Raw genomic sequence first — 16,792 nt, forward strand, 5'->3', positions numbered from 1 at the left:
AGGAAGACCTGAGTTTAAATTCAGCTTCAGACATTTACTGGCTGTGTGGCAAGTTACTTAACCCTGTTTGCCTCAGTTTCCTCATCAGTTAAATGAGCTGGAGAAGGAAATGGCAAATCCCTCTAGTATCTTTGCCAAATAGGGTCACGAAGAGTTGGACACAGTTACAACAAAAAGAATATAGAGTTTGTACCTGTTAAGAATGTCTATCAAAAAAAAGAAGAATGTCTATCATTCCTCTTCCTCCTTTCTAGAAAGGAAGAGTTAACTCTTTCTACATAGCTGCCTTAAGGTGACAGACTGTTTTGTTAACAGCTTACCAGTTTTTGTTAAGATACTTTCCAATGCTGCAATGTTCTATTTTGTAGTTCCACATATGTACAATTAAATCTGATGTAGCATATTAATTAATCAATATTATAATGCAATATTACAATTACAATCAATAATATTATAACCAACTACAAAAGCAATCAACCAACAAGAAGATATTAAGCACCTACATAAAGTGACAGGCTCATATTAGCAGAGGATACAAAGAATAAAACAACCCTGACACTAATGGAGACAACAGAGATAGTTATAAGTGTATAAAGCACAAACACAATGGGATAAATGCAAAGACGTTAAACACAAGGCAATTTGGGAGAGGGGCACTAATGGTTGGTGGGGATCAGGAAAGGCTTCAAGGTAGTGCTTGAACTAAGTATTGAAGGAAGAGAAAAATTGTCTGTAGGTAAAGAAGAAATCTATTTTAAGTCAAATATGCACTTAAGGAAAATCCCTTTGGCTAAAGTGTGAAGGGTGAACTGAAATATATAGAGAACTGAGATAAGGAAATCAATGGGGAGGCCACTATAACAATCCAGGAAATAGATGGGGAGGGTCTAAACCAAGGTGGTAATTGTGTGAAAAAAGAAAAGGGACAATATTTGAGAGATGTTATGGAGGTAAAAATTGCAGGACTTGGCAACTGATTATCCAATATGTGGAGTGACAGTGGGTGAGGAGTCAAAAATAGCACCAAGTTTACAAATATGCGAGACTAGAAGGATGATGGTGCCTTCAACAAAAAGGTAAGATTAAAAATGTGGTTTTTTTTAGGGAAAAGATGAATTTTGTCTTGGAAATATTGAACTTGAGATGTGTCTGCAACATCCAGTTTGGAACATCCAATAGGGAATTAATGATGAGGGATAAAGCTGAGGAGAAAAGCTCATCTTCATCTCCTGACTTCCTTGGCTTCAAGTTTCAGCTAAAATCTTACTTTCCATAGGAAGTCTTTTTCCTAATCTCTCTTAATTCTAATGCCTTTCCTCTGTTAATTATTTCCTACCTATCCTATATTTAAATTTTTTTGTATGTATTTGTTTGCTAGTTGTCTCTCCCCATTTGACTGTAAGATCTTCAAGGGCAGGGGATTCTCTTTCACCTTTCTTTGTATCCTCAGTGTGTAGCGCAATTCCTGGCACAGAGTAGGTACTTAATTAATGCATGGTGACTCTGTCTGAAAGACTAGGACTACATACATCTATGTTTGTTGTTGCTTGTCACCTGCACAAAGATTATAATTAGGTCCACGGCAGTTGATAGGGTCACCAAGAGAAATAGCATAGAGAGAAAAGTCCCAGGACAGAACATTAGTGAACACATAGTTAGGGGGTGTGATGTGAATGATAAACAAAGAAGACTGAGAAATGATAATCTAAGTAAAAAGAGAACTAAGAGAGAAGAGAAGGTAGTTAATAGTATCATGCAGCAAAGACTTAAAGAAGGATGAGATCTGAGAAAAGATTGTCAGATGTGGTCATTTTTGGTAACTTTGGAAGAGCCATTTCAGTGACTGATGAAGCTAGAAATCAGATTGCAATGTGTAAACAGCATTTTTCTAAGCTGGCTGAGAAAGAAGAGATACAGGATAGCTTGAGGGAATGGCAGAATCAGGTGAAAGTTTTTCAAGGATGGGGAAGGTTTGGACAGGTATAAAGGGAGGAAGGGAAGGAATTCTATAGGGAGAGGTTAAAGATTAGAGGAAGGGATGACTGAGGTTGCAATCTGTTGGAGAATATGGGACCAAAGGTTCATGCAAAAATAACTGGCTTTGCTGAGTTGAACCACCTCTTTGTCAGAAACTGAGGAAAAATTGAAGAGAGTGGGTGATGATGTCAAGGAGTCCTGAGATGAAAAGGAGAGAATTGACAACATATGGTATCAACTGTTTTAATAAAAGAGACATGGTCCTCAGCCAAGAGAGATGGGAAGGGGAAAGTGGAAGAGACTAAAGAAGATTTGGAATAGCTTCTGTGAAAAGAAAGGGAATCAATTAGGGAGGAACAAAAGGGCTGCCTTGCTGTAATCAGGGCCCAGGTGAGGTTGGATAACATGAATGGACAATGTTCCTAGGCAGCACAGTTGTGTTACTTCCTCCAGCTCCATTCACGAGCCTGGAGAAGCAGAGGAATGAGGTGGTTGGAATAATCCAGGGATGAGACAATGAGGTAAGGGATTCCATAGGGGCAGTATTGAACTGAAATGGCTAACTAAAGGGTCCATGGGAAAGGGAGGAAAAGAAAGTCAGAGCAGGCATGATAGCCTGAAAAAGCCCTGAGGGGTGGAGGGGCTGAAGGTCACAAGGCAAAGTGAAGTTTCAGGAGGAGTGAAGCAGAGGGGGACAGAGAATGATAGCAGGTTACAGAAGCATATCAGAGTTCTGGATTAAGGGAGGAAAACACTTGCAAGTAATGAAGAAATCTGACCTAGGAGCATCCCTACCTCAGACTGAGGTAGAGTGAAGGAACAGTTCATGGGATTTTAAGAATCTGAGAGATAAAAGAGGGAGAGTTAGAGTTTGAGGAAGCATCAATATAGATACTAAAGTCCCTGGTATAAGGAGAGGAGTTGGGAATGAGAGGAAGACAGCGATCCAGTTGGTGATCTCCTTGTGAACAGACAGAGAATGAATTCAGGGGCTGTATAAAACAGCCGACAAGATCCTGGTTAGGTGGAAAAATTTTAATAAAGTGACCTCCAAAAGAAAAGAAGTTTCAGTGGTAAGGCAGAGTCTTGAAATGGCAGTGGGGAGCAAGTATTCCAACTCTCCCTCTGGGACCACTGTGTTTGGCAGGTAATAATGGTGAGGAAGAGGACAGACAGGGATGCAGGATCATTAGCAGGGGAAAATGGGGATCCAGAACTCAGTCAGAGCTAGTAGATTAAAAGACTGTGAGAGAAAGGGGAACAGAATGAAAGGAGGTTTAAATTCCTTTAAACATGCCCTTCCCAGTTAGCTTTCAGTTCAGGATTCCAGAAAATCACTTAATAGAGTCATGCACAGCTTTCTCTTAATGGACCTTGCCTACAGACTAAGATATTTTTAAGTATTGTCTTCATCCATTGGTTCAATTTGACTTCCAAATTCAAGCTAAAAGCTATCAAGTTATCTTTCCTTCACACACATCAGGAATTTTACACATATCAAATCCAAATAACATTTCGATATTATTGGGAAAAGATTCTATGAGATGAAGGCATTTTCATGTTTGGGGTTTGTTTGGGTTTTTTTGGTGGAATAATATGACTTGTTATCATTTATGTGTACCTAATTATTAATAAGATGTTTTGGATGGAGTTCTTTAATTGGTAACTTGTATTCAATTCAATTGAGGAGATACGATAATAAATATTAAAGAACCATATTCGATTTTAAAGCTGTCTCCCTAAAAAATGCTACATTTTATATTAATTGTTCTTGAAATTACTGCGGTGGTGGTGTTTTAGAAGAATTTTCCTTGTAGACACCAAATACCCTAGTGTTATCACTATGCTTGGGTCTACTTTATTTATTTACAATACAGGAATATGGATGAGCACAGGACTGCTTTGTGATAATCATTAATGGCAGGAGAGATGTTAACCACCTTTTGGGGCAGCTTTATTCAATACTGATAAGCTGTGCTTCAGACCCCTGGAACTTTCTGGCAGTTTTTGCTCTTCAGTCAACATATTGTTTCTTATAAATATGCACAGACTTTTTAAAGAATAAAAGCTGTGAAAGCTTTGTTTGAAGTAAAAAAATAAACAAAACATTAATTGGTCTATAGTTAGAGGGGCCACTGACTATCCCATCTTTTTGATATGTGCTGCCTTCCATTAAGAAAGGAAGTATCAGGCTTGCATCTGAAGGAAAACTGGTAAAATGCTTCACTAGAGTTAATGTGAAGCATTTGAGCCAGCAAATACAGATGTTATCCAACTCACAGCTTTCTAGTTTTGCAGAAAGATGCATGTTTCAATTATGTCCCTTAATGTAATTGTTCTATTGTTCAGTGAGTCAACATTTATTTATTAGTACTATGTGCCAGGGACTATACTAAGTTCATTACATTAAGATGGTTTTGGTTTGGTCCATGTGCTTTTGAGAGTGTCAGATTTCTTGTGATCATAAAGAGAACCACACATCTTCCTTCTTTGGGAGTTCTCTCTCTCCTCTGATTTCGTTGCTTCTCTAGCATCTGTTGTAAAGTTTTTGTTTGATATTCAAGTATTTATTAAGTTCTTTGCTCTGTTTTGACTCCTTGTATTGCCTTAGTTTGGGGCTTTTTCAATGGCTTTATTAAGGGAATCTAGAGATTCTAATATACTTTTGTTTTCCAAATTTTGTTCTACATGATTTTTTTTTGGTTGCCTTTAATTGGGCAATATGGTATCCAAATTTTCTACTGCAGTAGCAACTAGATATTAATGTAATTTTTCACTCTTTACAAAGATCTTCAAAAGTTCTCTCAAGTATCTTCTGCCCTGATGATATTTGAAATATATCCTTTGGGGGAAAGGGGGTTAATTTTTCTCAATAACTCCAACTTTCCTGTTATGTTTCTGACCATAGCAATGGTCCCTGCATACATTGTTATGTGCAGATCATGAAATATTATTATTCTCTCTGTCAAATATCATAGAATACATTCATTCAGGATATGTGAAGTAAATGCCAACTTTTTGGAATTACTCTGTTTTCATATCATTCATCTATTAGTTACATCCACACCATAAAACTCGAATGGGACCTTTTCAACATGTTCTCTAAGAATCTCTTTTACAAACTCATTTGAGACATTAGATTTTTGGGTTTTTATTTTTTGTTTTTGGTAATCCATTTCATTTCTAGATATGTCTGGAACTATTATTGTTAGTATTATTAGTGGGATTTTTCTGATGTGTCAGAGACAACAGATGACAACATATTCATTCACAGTGTACTCAATATACTGTGAAAACTAATCATTTGTTTTAAATATTTGGTCTTCATTAAAATGACTGGTTTTTCCAAGTAAATTAAAGTGTGTTTAGATTTCTACAGTTTCATATTTTACTATGGGCACTCTAGATCAGTTTGTCCGAATTGACAGTTAAAATAGCACAGGGCCTTTCTTAAATTACTAAATGTGTTCAAAAAAAGGATAAACCAACTTCTGATTCATGAATTAGGAAGTGGTTCTTCCCTTCCCTTTTGCTACAGATCAAAGAATGGAAAAACTGAGAGCTGGAAAGGACTTCGGCAGCCCTCTGGTCCAACCTGTACATGAAAGGGATCCCATGGCCCGAGGTCCTCCAGCCTCTGTGAAAAGGCCAAGAAGGGGGAGCCCTTCCCCCACCTCCCAAGGCAGGCCCTTCTAGTTGTGGATAATCTGAATTGTTAAGAGGTTTCCCCTGACATTAAACTGAAATTGTCCTCTTTATAACTTCTACATTTTGCCTCCAGTTCTGCCCTTCAGGGCCAAAGAGAACAAATCTATCCCCTTTTCCCCATAACTGCCCTTCAACACAGGTATCCTAGGCCTCTGAGTGCAGTCTTCTCAGGTGGGACAGGAGAGCTGTGTTCAAATATCTGAAGTCACCGCATTTCAAAGCATTATAGCATTTACTATTTTCAAATGCTAATTAATACCATGAGAGAGCTATTTCTGTACCTAATTTATTGGTAAACATAATGGGGATGAGTAGAAAATTATTGTACTTTCCCCAGAACAATGTATATGTGCCAGAAAATTAAAAGAAATCCACTTCCCCCGTCATCCAATTAATGTATTCCTAGTACTCAAGCATAATTTAAGTTCCTTGAAAATAGGAACTTTCATTTTTCCTTGTATCCCCAGCACCTTACACAGCTCTGAATCAGTGTATACTGAAGTGAATTGAACTCAATAATAAATGTAAAGTCCTATACAAAAATACATGAAGCATCCTAGCAAGTATAACAGGAAGCAGTGAAAAGGGTTCTAGAGACTTGAGTTCAAATCCCACATCCTGCTCATCTGTATGACATTCTACAAGTTGGTTCACATGCCTGAGTCACATTTTCCTCCCCTGTAAAATGGATATAACACTACTTGCACTGCCTACATTCCTATAAAAATGTGGTCTCTTGTTCTTATATATGAATTTGTTTTAACCACACCTCTTAGCACTTAATTATAACATTCTCTTATTTAAATGTTTCATGCATATCTTATGCCACAACTAAATTATAAATTCCATGAGGGTAGGGACTTTCTTCCTTGTATCACCTATTACTATGATAAGTATATGTAAGTATAGAGTGATTTAAGGTTTACAAAGCATCTTTCTCACAAAAATGCTGTGCTATTAATAGGCAGTGGAGGTGTTATCATTCTCATTTTTAGAAATGAAGAAAATGATCTCATGGATGAAGTGTGACGTTTAAAATTTAATGTGCGGTCACCTTATTCCTGTCCCAAGTGTAGGGAAAATTAGCTAGGGTTACTTATAAATTAGAAGCTTTAGCACCAGTTTTGTGCATTAAGCATTTATTAAAGCATGCCAAGTGTTAGTAAAAAGAGAACACTTGGCTCAGAAAGTTAAGAAAAGGTAAAAACCATGTCTACTGTTTTCCAACACTAATTACGTCAAAAAACAAAGAGCATAACTTGCAAGACATGTAGTGCAAGATATAATTGGTTAGACTTATTACTACTAAATCAGGTAGTCTCTCATAGTTACAGGTAATATTAGATTCTATATTGCTGGACTACTGTATTAGCTGTGCCATGATTCACTGGTTGAAAGATTTTCCTAAGATTTCTCTTTAAAACCTTAACTTTATAGATCCATCAGCTACTGGCCATGTGCTTTTAAAATTACCAATTCATTTAACTATGAATTTTAAACTAGGTCTTTATATATCCATGTTTGCATATATACACAAATATATGCTACACATATTTATGCTTGTAATATAGCTTACTTTGCATAAATGTAAATGGTAAACAAGAATATATAAGAAATATATGTGTGCTCCTACATGCATGCTTGAAAAAGACTGATGTCTTCCTTTTACATTTTATCATTTCTCCACACCCTGGCCCTTCCAAATAACATAGGATCATTTCCTGAATTTATCATTCCCACAGAGTGGCTTTCTTGCAAAGGGAGTACACTTCTTTATTCATCTAAGTTATTGGATTAGACCCATACTTTGTGACATTTTAAGATAAAGTCAAAGTCCATTTAAGATTCTTCCTTTCAAAATACTATAATTCTTACCAATAAGACTGAGAGAAGAATTATCCGCTTTCTCAAATGCAACTTGACTATTTCCAACAACCAGACCGACTTCAATCTGCAGGAAGATAGACAAATAATTATAGTCTAACATTGTGCAACTGCTTGCTGGACTGCCTTCCCTAAGATAAAGTATCAGATAAAAATAAGATTTTATTTAGGCTACACAAAGTAAATGACTAAAAAATAGTGACCTAGTTATATGTCTCATAACTAGCAACCATCCTTTATTCTTAGCGTTATATCTTTTGAATATGAGTAATATGAGGGGAGTAATAAGAGTGCTATCCTTAATTTTTTAAATGTTATCTCTGTTCTAGGAAGGCTGAAACTAATACCCAGGTTTAATAGAATGTTTTTCAATAACGAAAATTGCATGTTTGAAAATTGAGTATCACTGGCTACAAAGACCAACTATTTCCCCACTGTGCTTGATATGGGAAAGAATAACCATGTAAGACAGAAAGTTGAATTTTGACATTTACATTAAAACCATTTTACTTATCATTGAAATATTAAGTGTGATCCATACCTTCTGTCTTTTCCCTGTAGCATGTTCCCCCTTCAGGATGTTGGGATCCATGGCCTCGATATCCTTCACTAGTAAACCAAAAAGCTTCTCATTGAAGCTAAACACAAGCTTTGTGGGAAAGAGGAAAGGGAGAGAAGTAAGAGTGTAGCAATAGTTTTTTCCATAGCAGCCTTTACCCCCAACAATGCAAATTTTGTCCAGGAGGCAACTCAGCAATTGGTCACTAGCTTTATCACTTTTCTGTGCTACTTACAAATGCGGTTGGGGGAGGGATATTCCATACAAAAGAGTGGCAGCCGAACAACACTAGAGAAAACCCTTACACATTTATACCTTTCACCCCAGACTCCCCAGTGCTCCAGGAGAATAAATGCTATGACTAATGGTGAAAGAGAAGGAGGGAGAGGGAGGGAAGGAAGAAGGGTGGAAAAGGGAGAGGGAGAGACAGAGAGAATTTGGAACTCAAAATTTTTTAAATACTAAAAATATATAAATAATGAAATTTTAAACTATTAAAAAAACAACTTGTAATATGAACACTTTTTATTGAGTGAAGTTAATTGTCTCTACTTTATTAAGAAGGAATACTTTGCATACACCACCTGGTGTCCATCAAAATGTGTCAAGCTAGTAAGTGTCTGAAGTGAGATTGGAACTCAGGTCCTCCCAACTTCAGGGCCAGTGCTTTTACCCACTGCACCACCTAGGTGCCCAGTGCTAAAAGTAAAGACAACAAGACTCATCATACAACTCGAGCACACAGATCTGTCAGCAAGTGATGCTGGTCTGGAATTCTACTCCCTAGCATCCAGCACTGTGATCTTCCTTTCTATAGTCAACTCCTAAATGACAATGATGATAATAACTGATGAAAATAACTATCATTGTCATTGTATGGGGCTTTAAGATTTGCAATTTTGACTATGCAGATGGCTGGGTCCAAGAAAACAAAAATAGCATGTATGTATGTATGTGCATGTTTGTGCCCATGTGTGCACATATGCATGCATGTACATACATGTTTGTATCTCTGTAGGTGCCTATATACTATATGTGTGTGCACATGTATATATGCACACGTATATAGACACATATATAACAAAAACACAAACTTGCATTCACATATACACATATACTCAGAGGCCTATATACACACATAGATATATGTGTATACATGTATATGTTGTTTATGTGTATAGTCATACAGTCAATACTATATAAAACACATCTACATTTTGTAAATACCAAATTTTACCAGCATAACAATATTTTCCTTCTATAAGGTCCACAGGTAAGAAAATTTAATTTGCTAATTATAACAACTGAAATTCACAAAGGAGAGACTCTCAGAAATGATATTCTAAAGGAAGTCTCTTTTTTTTTTTGGCAGGGCAATGAGGGTTAAGTGACTTGCCCAGGGTCACACAGCTAGTAAGTGTCAAGTGTCTGCGGCCAGATTTGAACTCAGGTCCTCCTGAATCCAGGGCCTGTGCTTTATCCACTGCGCCACCTAGCTGCCCCTAAGGAAGTCTCTTAGGTAAACTTAGAGTAGATGTCCTAGGCATGGTACCAAAAAGGAGGTATCTCAAGATAAGGAAGGAAATAAAATTGGCACATGGTATATGAAATAGGATAAAGTGTCTCTACATTTGAGGAAAGGGAAAAGGCTGTCCATAATAGAGTAAGGGGACAAAGCACCTAACATCCCTTTAAACCTATCTTCTAATCTTTCTTCCATTCTTACTTTCTCAGACTTACTACGTCCATTAGTCCCAATGAAATAAAATGAATTATCTAACATAATTAGATTAGGATCAGGACTTAGGATATCAGTGAAATAAACAAACACCTGTTGTCCCACTGAGAAAGCCTGATTGTTGAACTGTTGGATAAATTCCGCTGCCATCTTGTCAGTGTCATAAGGATTGGAATCAATGCTTTTTTTCTGTAGGAAATCAATCTCGATGGTCATTGTACCAATACATTGCTTTGTCTTGTCAAATGAATACAGGGAAACTAGAAGGAAAAAATAAGCATTTTATTATAGTAACACCAAAGACAGTATACTTCGAGTTACTAAAAATATGCACATCATATGCACATTACAATGGAAATCTCAATTGTCTACACAGAATTATCAATGATAACAAAGGGGAATGGAGATAATATAAAGTTCCATTAGGAGATTCCTTTCCTGGATATTAGAGATCACAAATCTAATGGCTAGATTTCCCTCCATTCCTTAATCTACCTCTCTGGCCCTCACTCTTATAGTGCAAAATAGCATAAATAAAAGAACACTCTTATAGGGCTTTCCCCCACCCCAAGAGACAAGAAGAAATGATGAATGTTTGACAAGATCTTTTGCCCCAAGAAATTAGTCCACAGACCAAAAAATATTTGAAGGCCATTGTTCTAAAAAGAAATTCACTAAGGAATCTGAACTGGACTTAAAGCTCTATCACTTTAAAATATTTGCTTGCTTGGTACATCATTTGATGTACTGTAGAATTATTCTCCTCCTCCACAAAAAAAAAAAAAAATCATGTTCCTCACCCTTAAGGGTAGAGACAAAATAATAATAATAATAATATATAAAGCTACATTTAAAACGATTCCCCACCCCAGTCATATCTAAGTTAATTTTGGTGCTGTCTAATTAGTATTTATTTCATTTTGTAATTAAGTTGTCATGATTCCAGAAATCCAAAAACTATCACAGTAAATATTTTTTTAAACCACAATTGTTTGGGGATTATGACTTCAATTTTGATTTTATATCATTTGCAATAAAAAATTACTAAATTACTACACTGATTTCCTAAAAGATACATAAACTGCATCAAATGTATGATACCAATTCTCATGCTTCAATTATCACATATCTAGCTTCAGATGACTCCCAATGTTTTGTTTTTGTTTTTTAAACCTCCAGAACAGACCTGTCCTCTGAGGTCCAATTCATGTGCCTTTTGGATATTTGCATTTGATTGCCTGATACCTCAAATTACCAAGCTTCAAACTAAACATCATTTTAGTTCTTAAATCTGCCCTTCCTAATTTTCATTGATGGCATTTCCATCCATTCTTCCAATCACCCAGGCTTGAAAGCTTTGGGTTATTTTTGGCTCTTTCTTCTCCCTCATCGCCCATGTACTAGTGGTTGCCACTTCTACTAATTCTACCTTTGCAACAGTCCCATTTGTCTTCCTCTTTCCATTTGAATTGTCAACATCCTGGTTCAGGACTTATTTTGCTCATCTAAACTATCACTGCTGCATGATCGACTTTTCTCTACCTCCAGTTTTTCCCCCACTTCAACTTATCCTTTGCAATGACTATCAAAATATTTTTTAATCACTTTCCTATTCAAAAAACCTTCAAGAGTGCTATACTACCTACCAGACAAAACACAAGCTGGCAGTCAATATGAATTGGTAGCCTAATTTCACAGTATTTCTCCTCGTACAATTTGTATTCTAGTCAGGTTGACTATTCTCCTCTCCCATCTCTGAACCTTTTGCATGCTCATTCCTGGAACAGATTTCTCCTTGTTGAAACTTTTCTTTTCCCTTTGTTTCAGGGTCCAGTATAAGCACAACCTTCACCACAAGGCCTTCCTTTTCTTCTTCCTCTCCAATGAATTTGTCCTGACACTTTGACCTGTCCTTGGCACTTAACATATTCTAATTTGTATTAGTTAAGTATATAGCTCATTCTTTCTACTAGAGTGTAAGTTATTGTAGAGCAGGAGTTTTTAACCTGGGGTTTGATAACTATATTTTATAACTACATTTCAACATAATTGGTTTTCTTTCAAATTCTATGTATTTTGTACATAGGTGAATGTATCTAAGAACTTTATTCTGAGAAGAGCTCCAATGTCTTGAGAGACTGCCAAAGGGGTCCCTGACACAAAAAAGATTAAGAAGCCTTACTCTTGCACAAGGCTTGGTAGAGATTCTCTCCAGTGCCTAACAGCATCCTTCACATGACAGGCACTTAATAAATGTTTGTTGTTATTGTAGGATCTTTCATGTGATATACCGCTGCTTAAAAATACATTTGTTCATTCAGCAGACATTATGCACCTATTACTTTTGTAAAAAGCATCATGCTAGGCATCAGGCATACAAGAGAAAACATGATGCAGCCTCTGCCCTCAAGTGGCTTGTATATATATTTTTTCTTTGTGGGGCAATGAGGGTTAAGTGTCTTGCCCAGGGTCACACAGCTAGTAAGTGTCAAGTGTCTGAAGCCGGATTTGAACTCAGGTCCTCCTGAATCCAGGGCTGGTGCTTTATCCACTGAGCCACCTAGCTGCCCCCTAGTGGCTTATATTTTATTAGAGTTGAGAGGGATGGAGGAGGGAGAACATGACATACACTGTCAAGATAATGGAATATGATAGATGAGATTTGGCAGATACTCAGGAGCCCACCTGAGTGGATTACTGGCTGATTTGACTGGATTATTAGTTGACTAGATTCTAAGCACATCTGGCTGGTACTTGAGAGTACTTAAGAAAGCATGGTTCTCAGAAGCTAACAAACTTTGAACTTCCACCCCAGTCAACCAACCAGCTTGAAGAACCTCCCATTTCTGGGAGGGGACAGGAAGGAGGAAGGATAGCCTATGCAGGGAGCTCTGTCTCTTTTGGTTCCTGACATCGTGGTGGCAGCAGGGGACTATTCAGAGGAGTTGAGGAAAGGACTACACAGAGTTGAGAAAAGATAGGACTGCCAGGTTGTAGGAATTCTGTTCTCAATCTTTCTCTTTCTTTTACTATCTTTGAATAAACCCTTAAAAAACTTAAACTTGTTTATCAGTGATTTCAGTCAGTTTCCCCCTAAAACTGGGGGGACAGATTAGAACCTACATTTAGAAATTTAAATTACACAACATAATAAAAGTACACGGTTAGGGCATGATGGATGTGAGGAAGGGATTCAGACAATGTGACCTAGAAAAATTTGAGGGGTGAGAGAACACTTTCAGCTAGTGGTAGAGCATAGGGTCAGCAGGAAGAGCTACATGCAGAAGTAATATCAAAGTTGATCTTTGAAGGAAAATAAGGATTTTGCACATCTACTGAGCTCCTAGTTAACCAATTCTTTTTTTTATTAAAAACAAACTATGTTGGTGATCCAGTCAGTTAATAAATTATTATTCAGACTTTCACATTCAATATATTAAAACAAAACTATCTGCTAATTCATGACAACAGCATTTAGAACTGCATACTACAAAGGCAAATAGCAAAGATAATTCAGCAAGCATGAATGAGACATCAAATTAAACAGTTCCATTTTAATTAAGTTCCCAAATTCAAACTGAGACACCAAGCTCTGTAACACCATTAATAATTAAGAACAATGTTCTAGCCCCTTTGATCTAAAAATTACAGTCCTCTACCAACATTAAGCAATTATCAAGAATAAAACAAGGTTAATAAAAGAGAATTAATGAGCACTAAATGGCAAATGACTGTCAGAATGACACAAAATGAGAACCAAAAAAATTATTCTCGATACAAAATTAATTTGATTAGCACACATTACTTTTTTTTTTTGCGGGGCAATGGGGGTTAAGTGACTTGCCCAGGGTCACACAGCTAGTATGTGTCAAGTGTCTGAGGCTGGATTTGAACTCAGGTACTCCTGAATCCAGGGCTGGTGCTTTATCCACTGCGCCACCTAGCTGCCCCCCACACATTACTTTTTAATAAAGTGTCAATTTTAATAGTGCCTCAGCATTTACTGATTTTGATTAGAAAAAAGTTGGAAAAACATATATTAAGTTATTTTTCCTAAATGTGACATTTCCATTATGAGTTACTTTGAAGGACATTTCCCCATCTTTCTAAGAGGAAATAAATAATAGAAAGAGCATTAAAGTTGGAGTTGTGGTAAGACACAATCTAGTCCCAACCTATCTCTCCAGCCTTGGTGAAGATCACTTTCTCTCTTGAACCCTTCAATCCAGCCAAACTGGCCTTCCCTCTGCTCCTCACATAACACTCCCATTTCCATGCCTTTGCACATGCTGGGGATGCATTCTCTCTACCTTCACTTCATATTCTCTTCCTTTGAGATTTAGCTCAAGCACCATTTTGTGCATGAAGTCTTTCCTGATCACCCAACTGTTGGTGCCCTTCTTCCCAAACTACCTTGTATTTAACTGTTTATATGTATTTGCATTTATTCACTTTTTATTTATACTGTACTTATTTATATCTGTCCTTGTTTTCTCCCACATTAGCATGCAATCTCCCTAAGAGTAGGGGTTATTTCAATCTTTGTATTTGTATCCCTAGCACTCAGAACAATACTCAGCCCATATTAGGCACTAAGAATAAAGGTTTGTTCATTGGCTGGTTGTCAGAATCTATTTTACTCCAAACTAGCTCTTCTTGCTTCTCTAGACTCATTCTTTTGTTCCTTGACTGCATTCAACTTGCCAGCTATCCCTCCTAGATCATCTATAATTACAAATCTGTCGAATTGTGATCTGTTTTGCAATTTTGGCACTCAAGAGTTTGGGTTATTGTTTCTTTAAAATGCCCCTGTAAACCTTATGCTGTCATAGGGTTTAAGTAGTATGCCACTACTATTGGTGGACACTAGCAAAATACACTTTCAGTTGACTGAAAGATAGTGGTAGCTCTCTGCTCAAATGATAGCCCAGATTTATGAAAACTAATTTTTAGAACTGGAAGGGACCCTATGGGCCTAATCCAATATGCACATTTTACAGATGAGGATGCCAAGGAGGTTAAATGATTTAGCTAAAGTCACATAGCGAGGGCGGAGCCAAGATGGCAGATAGGAAGCAGCAAGCTGCCTGAGCTCTCCATCTGTTCCCTCAAAAAGAACATTAAATCAAGCCTCTGGACGGATTCTGAAACTATAGAACCTGCAAAGAGACAGAGAGACACAGTCTTCCAACCAGAGATAATTTAGAAGACTTCAGGAAAAGCTCGGTCTGACTCGGGCAAAAGGGAGGCCCAGCACAGGGCAGCAGCCCAGCACCAAGAGGGTCGGGGCAAGTCAGCAGGAGCTGCGGACCACAGCCAAACAACTGAAGCCCCTGGAACCTGGCTCAAAAATCTGGTGGCCAAGAAGGACAGTAGAAAAACCTACCTGTGCCAGCCGGGAGGGCAGGTTGCTGGCTGTGGGGGCAGCGGGACAGACGGGATCGGGTACCTGGCCAACTGCACTCAGACAGGAAGTGCAGCGGGGTGAACTACACACACTATAAAGGTCTCAGAGTATAAAAAGCTGGTCACACAGCACCTATACCCCTGCACAAGAATTCCAAAACAGGGACCCTGTTGCCCCCGGAGCAGAACTCAACTTAAAAAATAAATAAATAAGATGCAATAATGAGTAAGAAGCAAAAAAGAGCCCTCTCCATTGAGAGCTTCTGTATCAATAGGGAAGAAGCCAACACAAACTGAGATGAGGACAATACCCTCAAATTGCCTACATCTGAAGCCTCACGAGGGAAGGTGAATTGGTCTCGAGAACAAAAAGCCTTCCTGGAAGAGCTCAAAAAGGACTTTAAAAATCAATTGAGAAAGGTAGAAGAAAAAATGGGGAGAGAAATGAAAGCAAAACAAGAAAACTATGAAAAAAGAATCAGCAGCTTGGAAAAGGAAGCACAAAGATTGACTGGCCAAATGGGAAAAAAAAGTGCATAATTTCACTGAAGAAAACAATGACTTAAAAAATTCATTTGGCCAAATGGAAAAAAAGGTACATAGTCTCATTGAAGAAAACACTGCCTTAAAAAATTCACTTGGCCAAATGGAAAAAAAGGTGCATAATCTCAATGAAGAAAACAATGCCTTAAAAAATAAAATTGGGGGGCAGCTAGGTGGCGCAGTGGATAGAGCACCGGCCCTGGAGTCAGGAGGACCTTAGTTCAAAGCTGGCCTCAGACACAACACTTACTAGCTGTGTGACCCTGGGCAAGTCACTTAACCCCAATTGCCTCAGTAAAAAAAAAAAAAAAAAAAAGGACAGTTGGAAGATAAGGAATCCATGAGACACCAGGAATCAGTCAAGCAGAATCAAAAGAATGAAAAAATAGAAGAAAATGTGAAATACCTCATTGGAAAGACAACCGATCTGGAAAACAGATCAAGGAGAGACAATTTGAGAATCATTGGACTGCCTGAAAGCCATGACCAGAAAAAGAATCTAGACACCATATTCCAGGAAATTATTAAGGAGAACTGCCCTGATATCATAGAATCAGAGGATAAAATCATCATTGAAAGAATCCACCAATCACCTCCTGAAAGAGACCCCCCCCCCAAAAAAAAAACTCCAAGGAATATTGTAGCCAAATTCCAGAATTATCAGGTGAAGGAAAAAAATACTCCAAGCAGCCAGAAAGAAGCAATTTAAATATCATGGAGCCACAGTCAGGATTGCTCAGGACCTGGGAGCTTCAACATTAAAGGACCGCAAGGCTTGGACTATGATATTCTGGAAGGCAAAGGAGCTTGGATTGCAGCCAAGAATCTATTACCCAACAAAAATGTGCATTCTCTTTCAGGGGAAAAAATGGACATTTAATGACATTGGGGACTTTCAATCTTTCCTGGTGAAAAGACCAGAACTGAAAAGAAAATTCGATCTCAACATACAAGACTCAAAAGAAATTTAAAAAGGT

The 16,792-nt window shown here is 37.6% G+C and overlaps 1 protein-coding gene across 1 annotated transcript in view; it reads right to left on the bottom strand.

Annotated features, from left to right (window-relative positions):
• Positions 1–16,792, bottom strand: part of NSF (N-ethylmaleimide sensitive factor, vesicle fusing ATPase) — a 211,359-nt gene that overhangs the window by 146,559 nt on the left and 48,008 nt on the right. Inside the window, exons 5-7 of the mRNA XM_044001682.1 lie at positions 9,960–10,126; positions 8,111–8,218; positions 7,561–7,636 (exon numbers count right to left, since the gene is read on the bottom strand). Coding sequence (XP_043857617.1) covers positions 7,561–7,636; positions 8,111–8,218; positions 9,960–10,126 — 351 coding nt within the window. The remainder of the gene's footprint in view (positions 1–7,560; positions 7,637–8,110; positions 8,219–9,959; positions 10,127–16,792) is intronic.

The sequence above is a fragment of the Dromiciops gliroides genome, chromosome 4 (assembly GCF_019393635.1).
Source record: "Dromiciops gliroides isolate mDroGli1 chromosome 4, mDroGli1.pri, whole genome shotgun sequence".
Taxonomy (NCBI): Eukaryota; Metazoa; Chordata; class Mammalia; order Microbiotheria; family Microbiotheriidae; genus Dromiciops; species Dromiciops gliroides.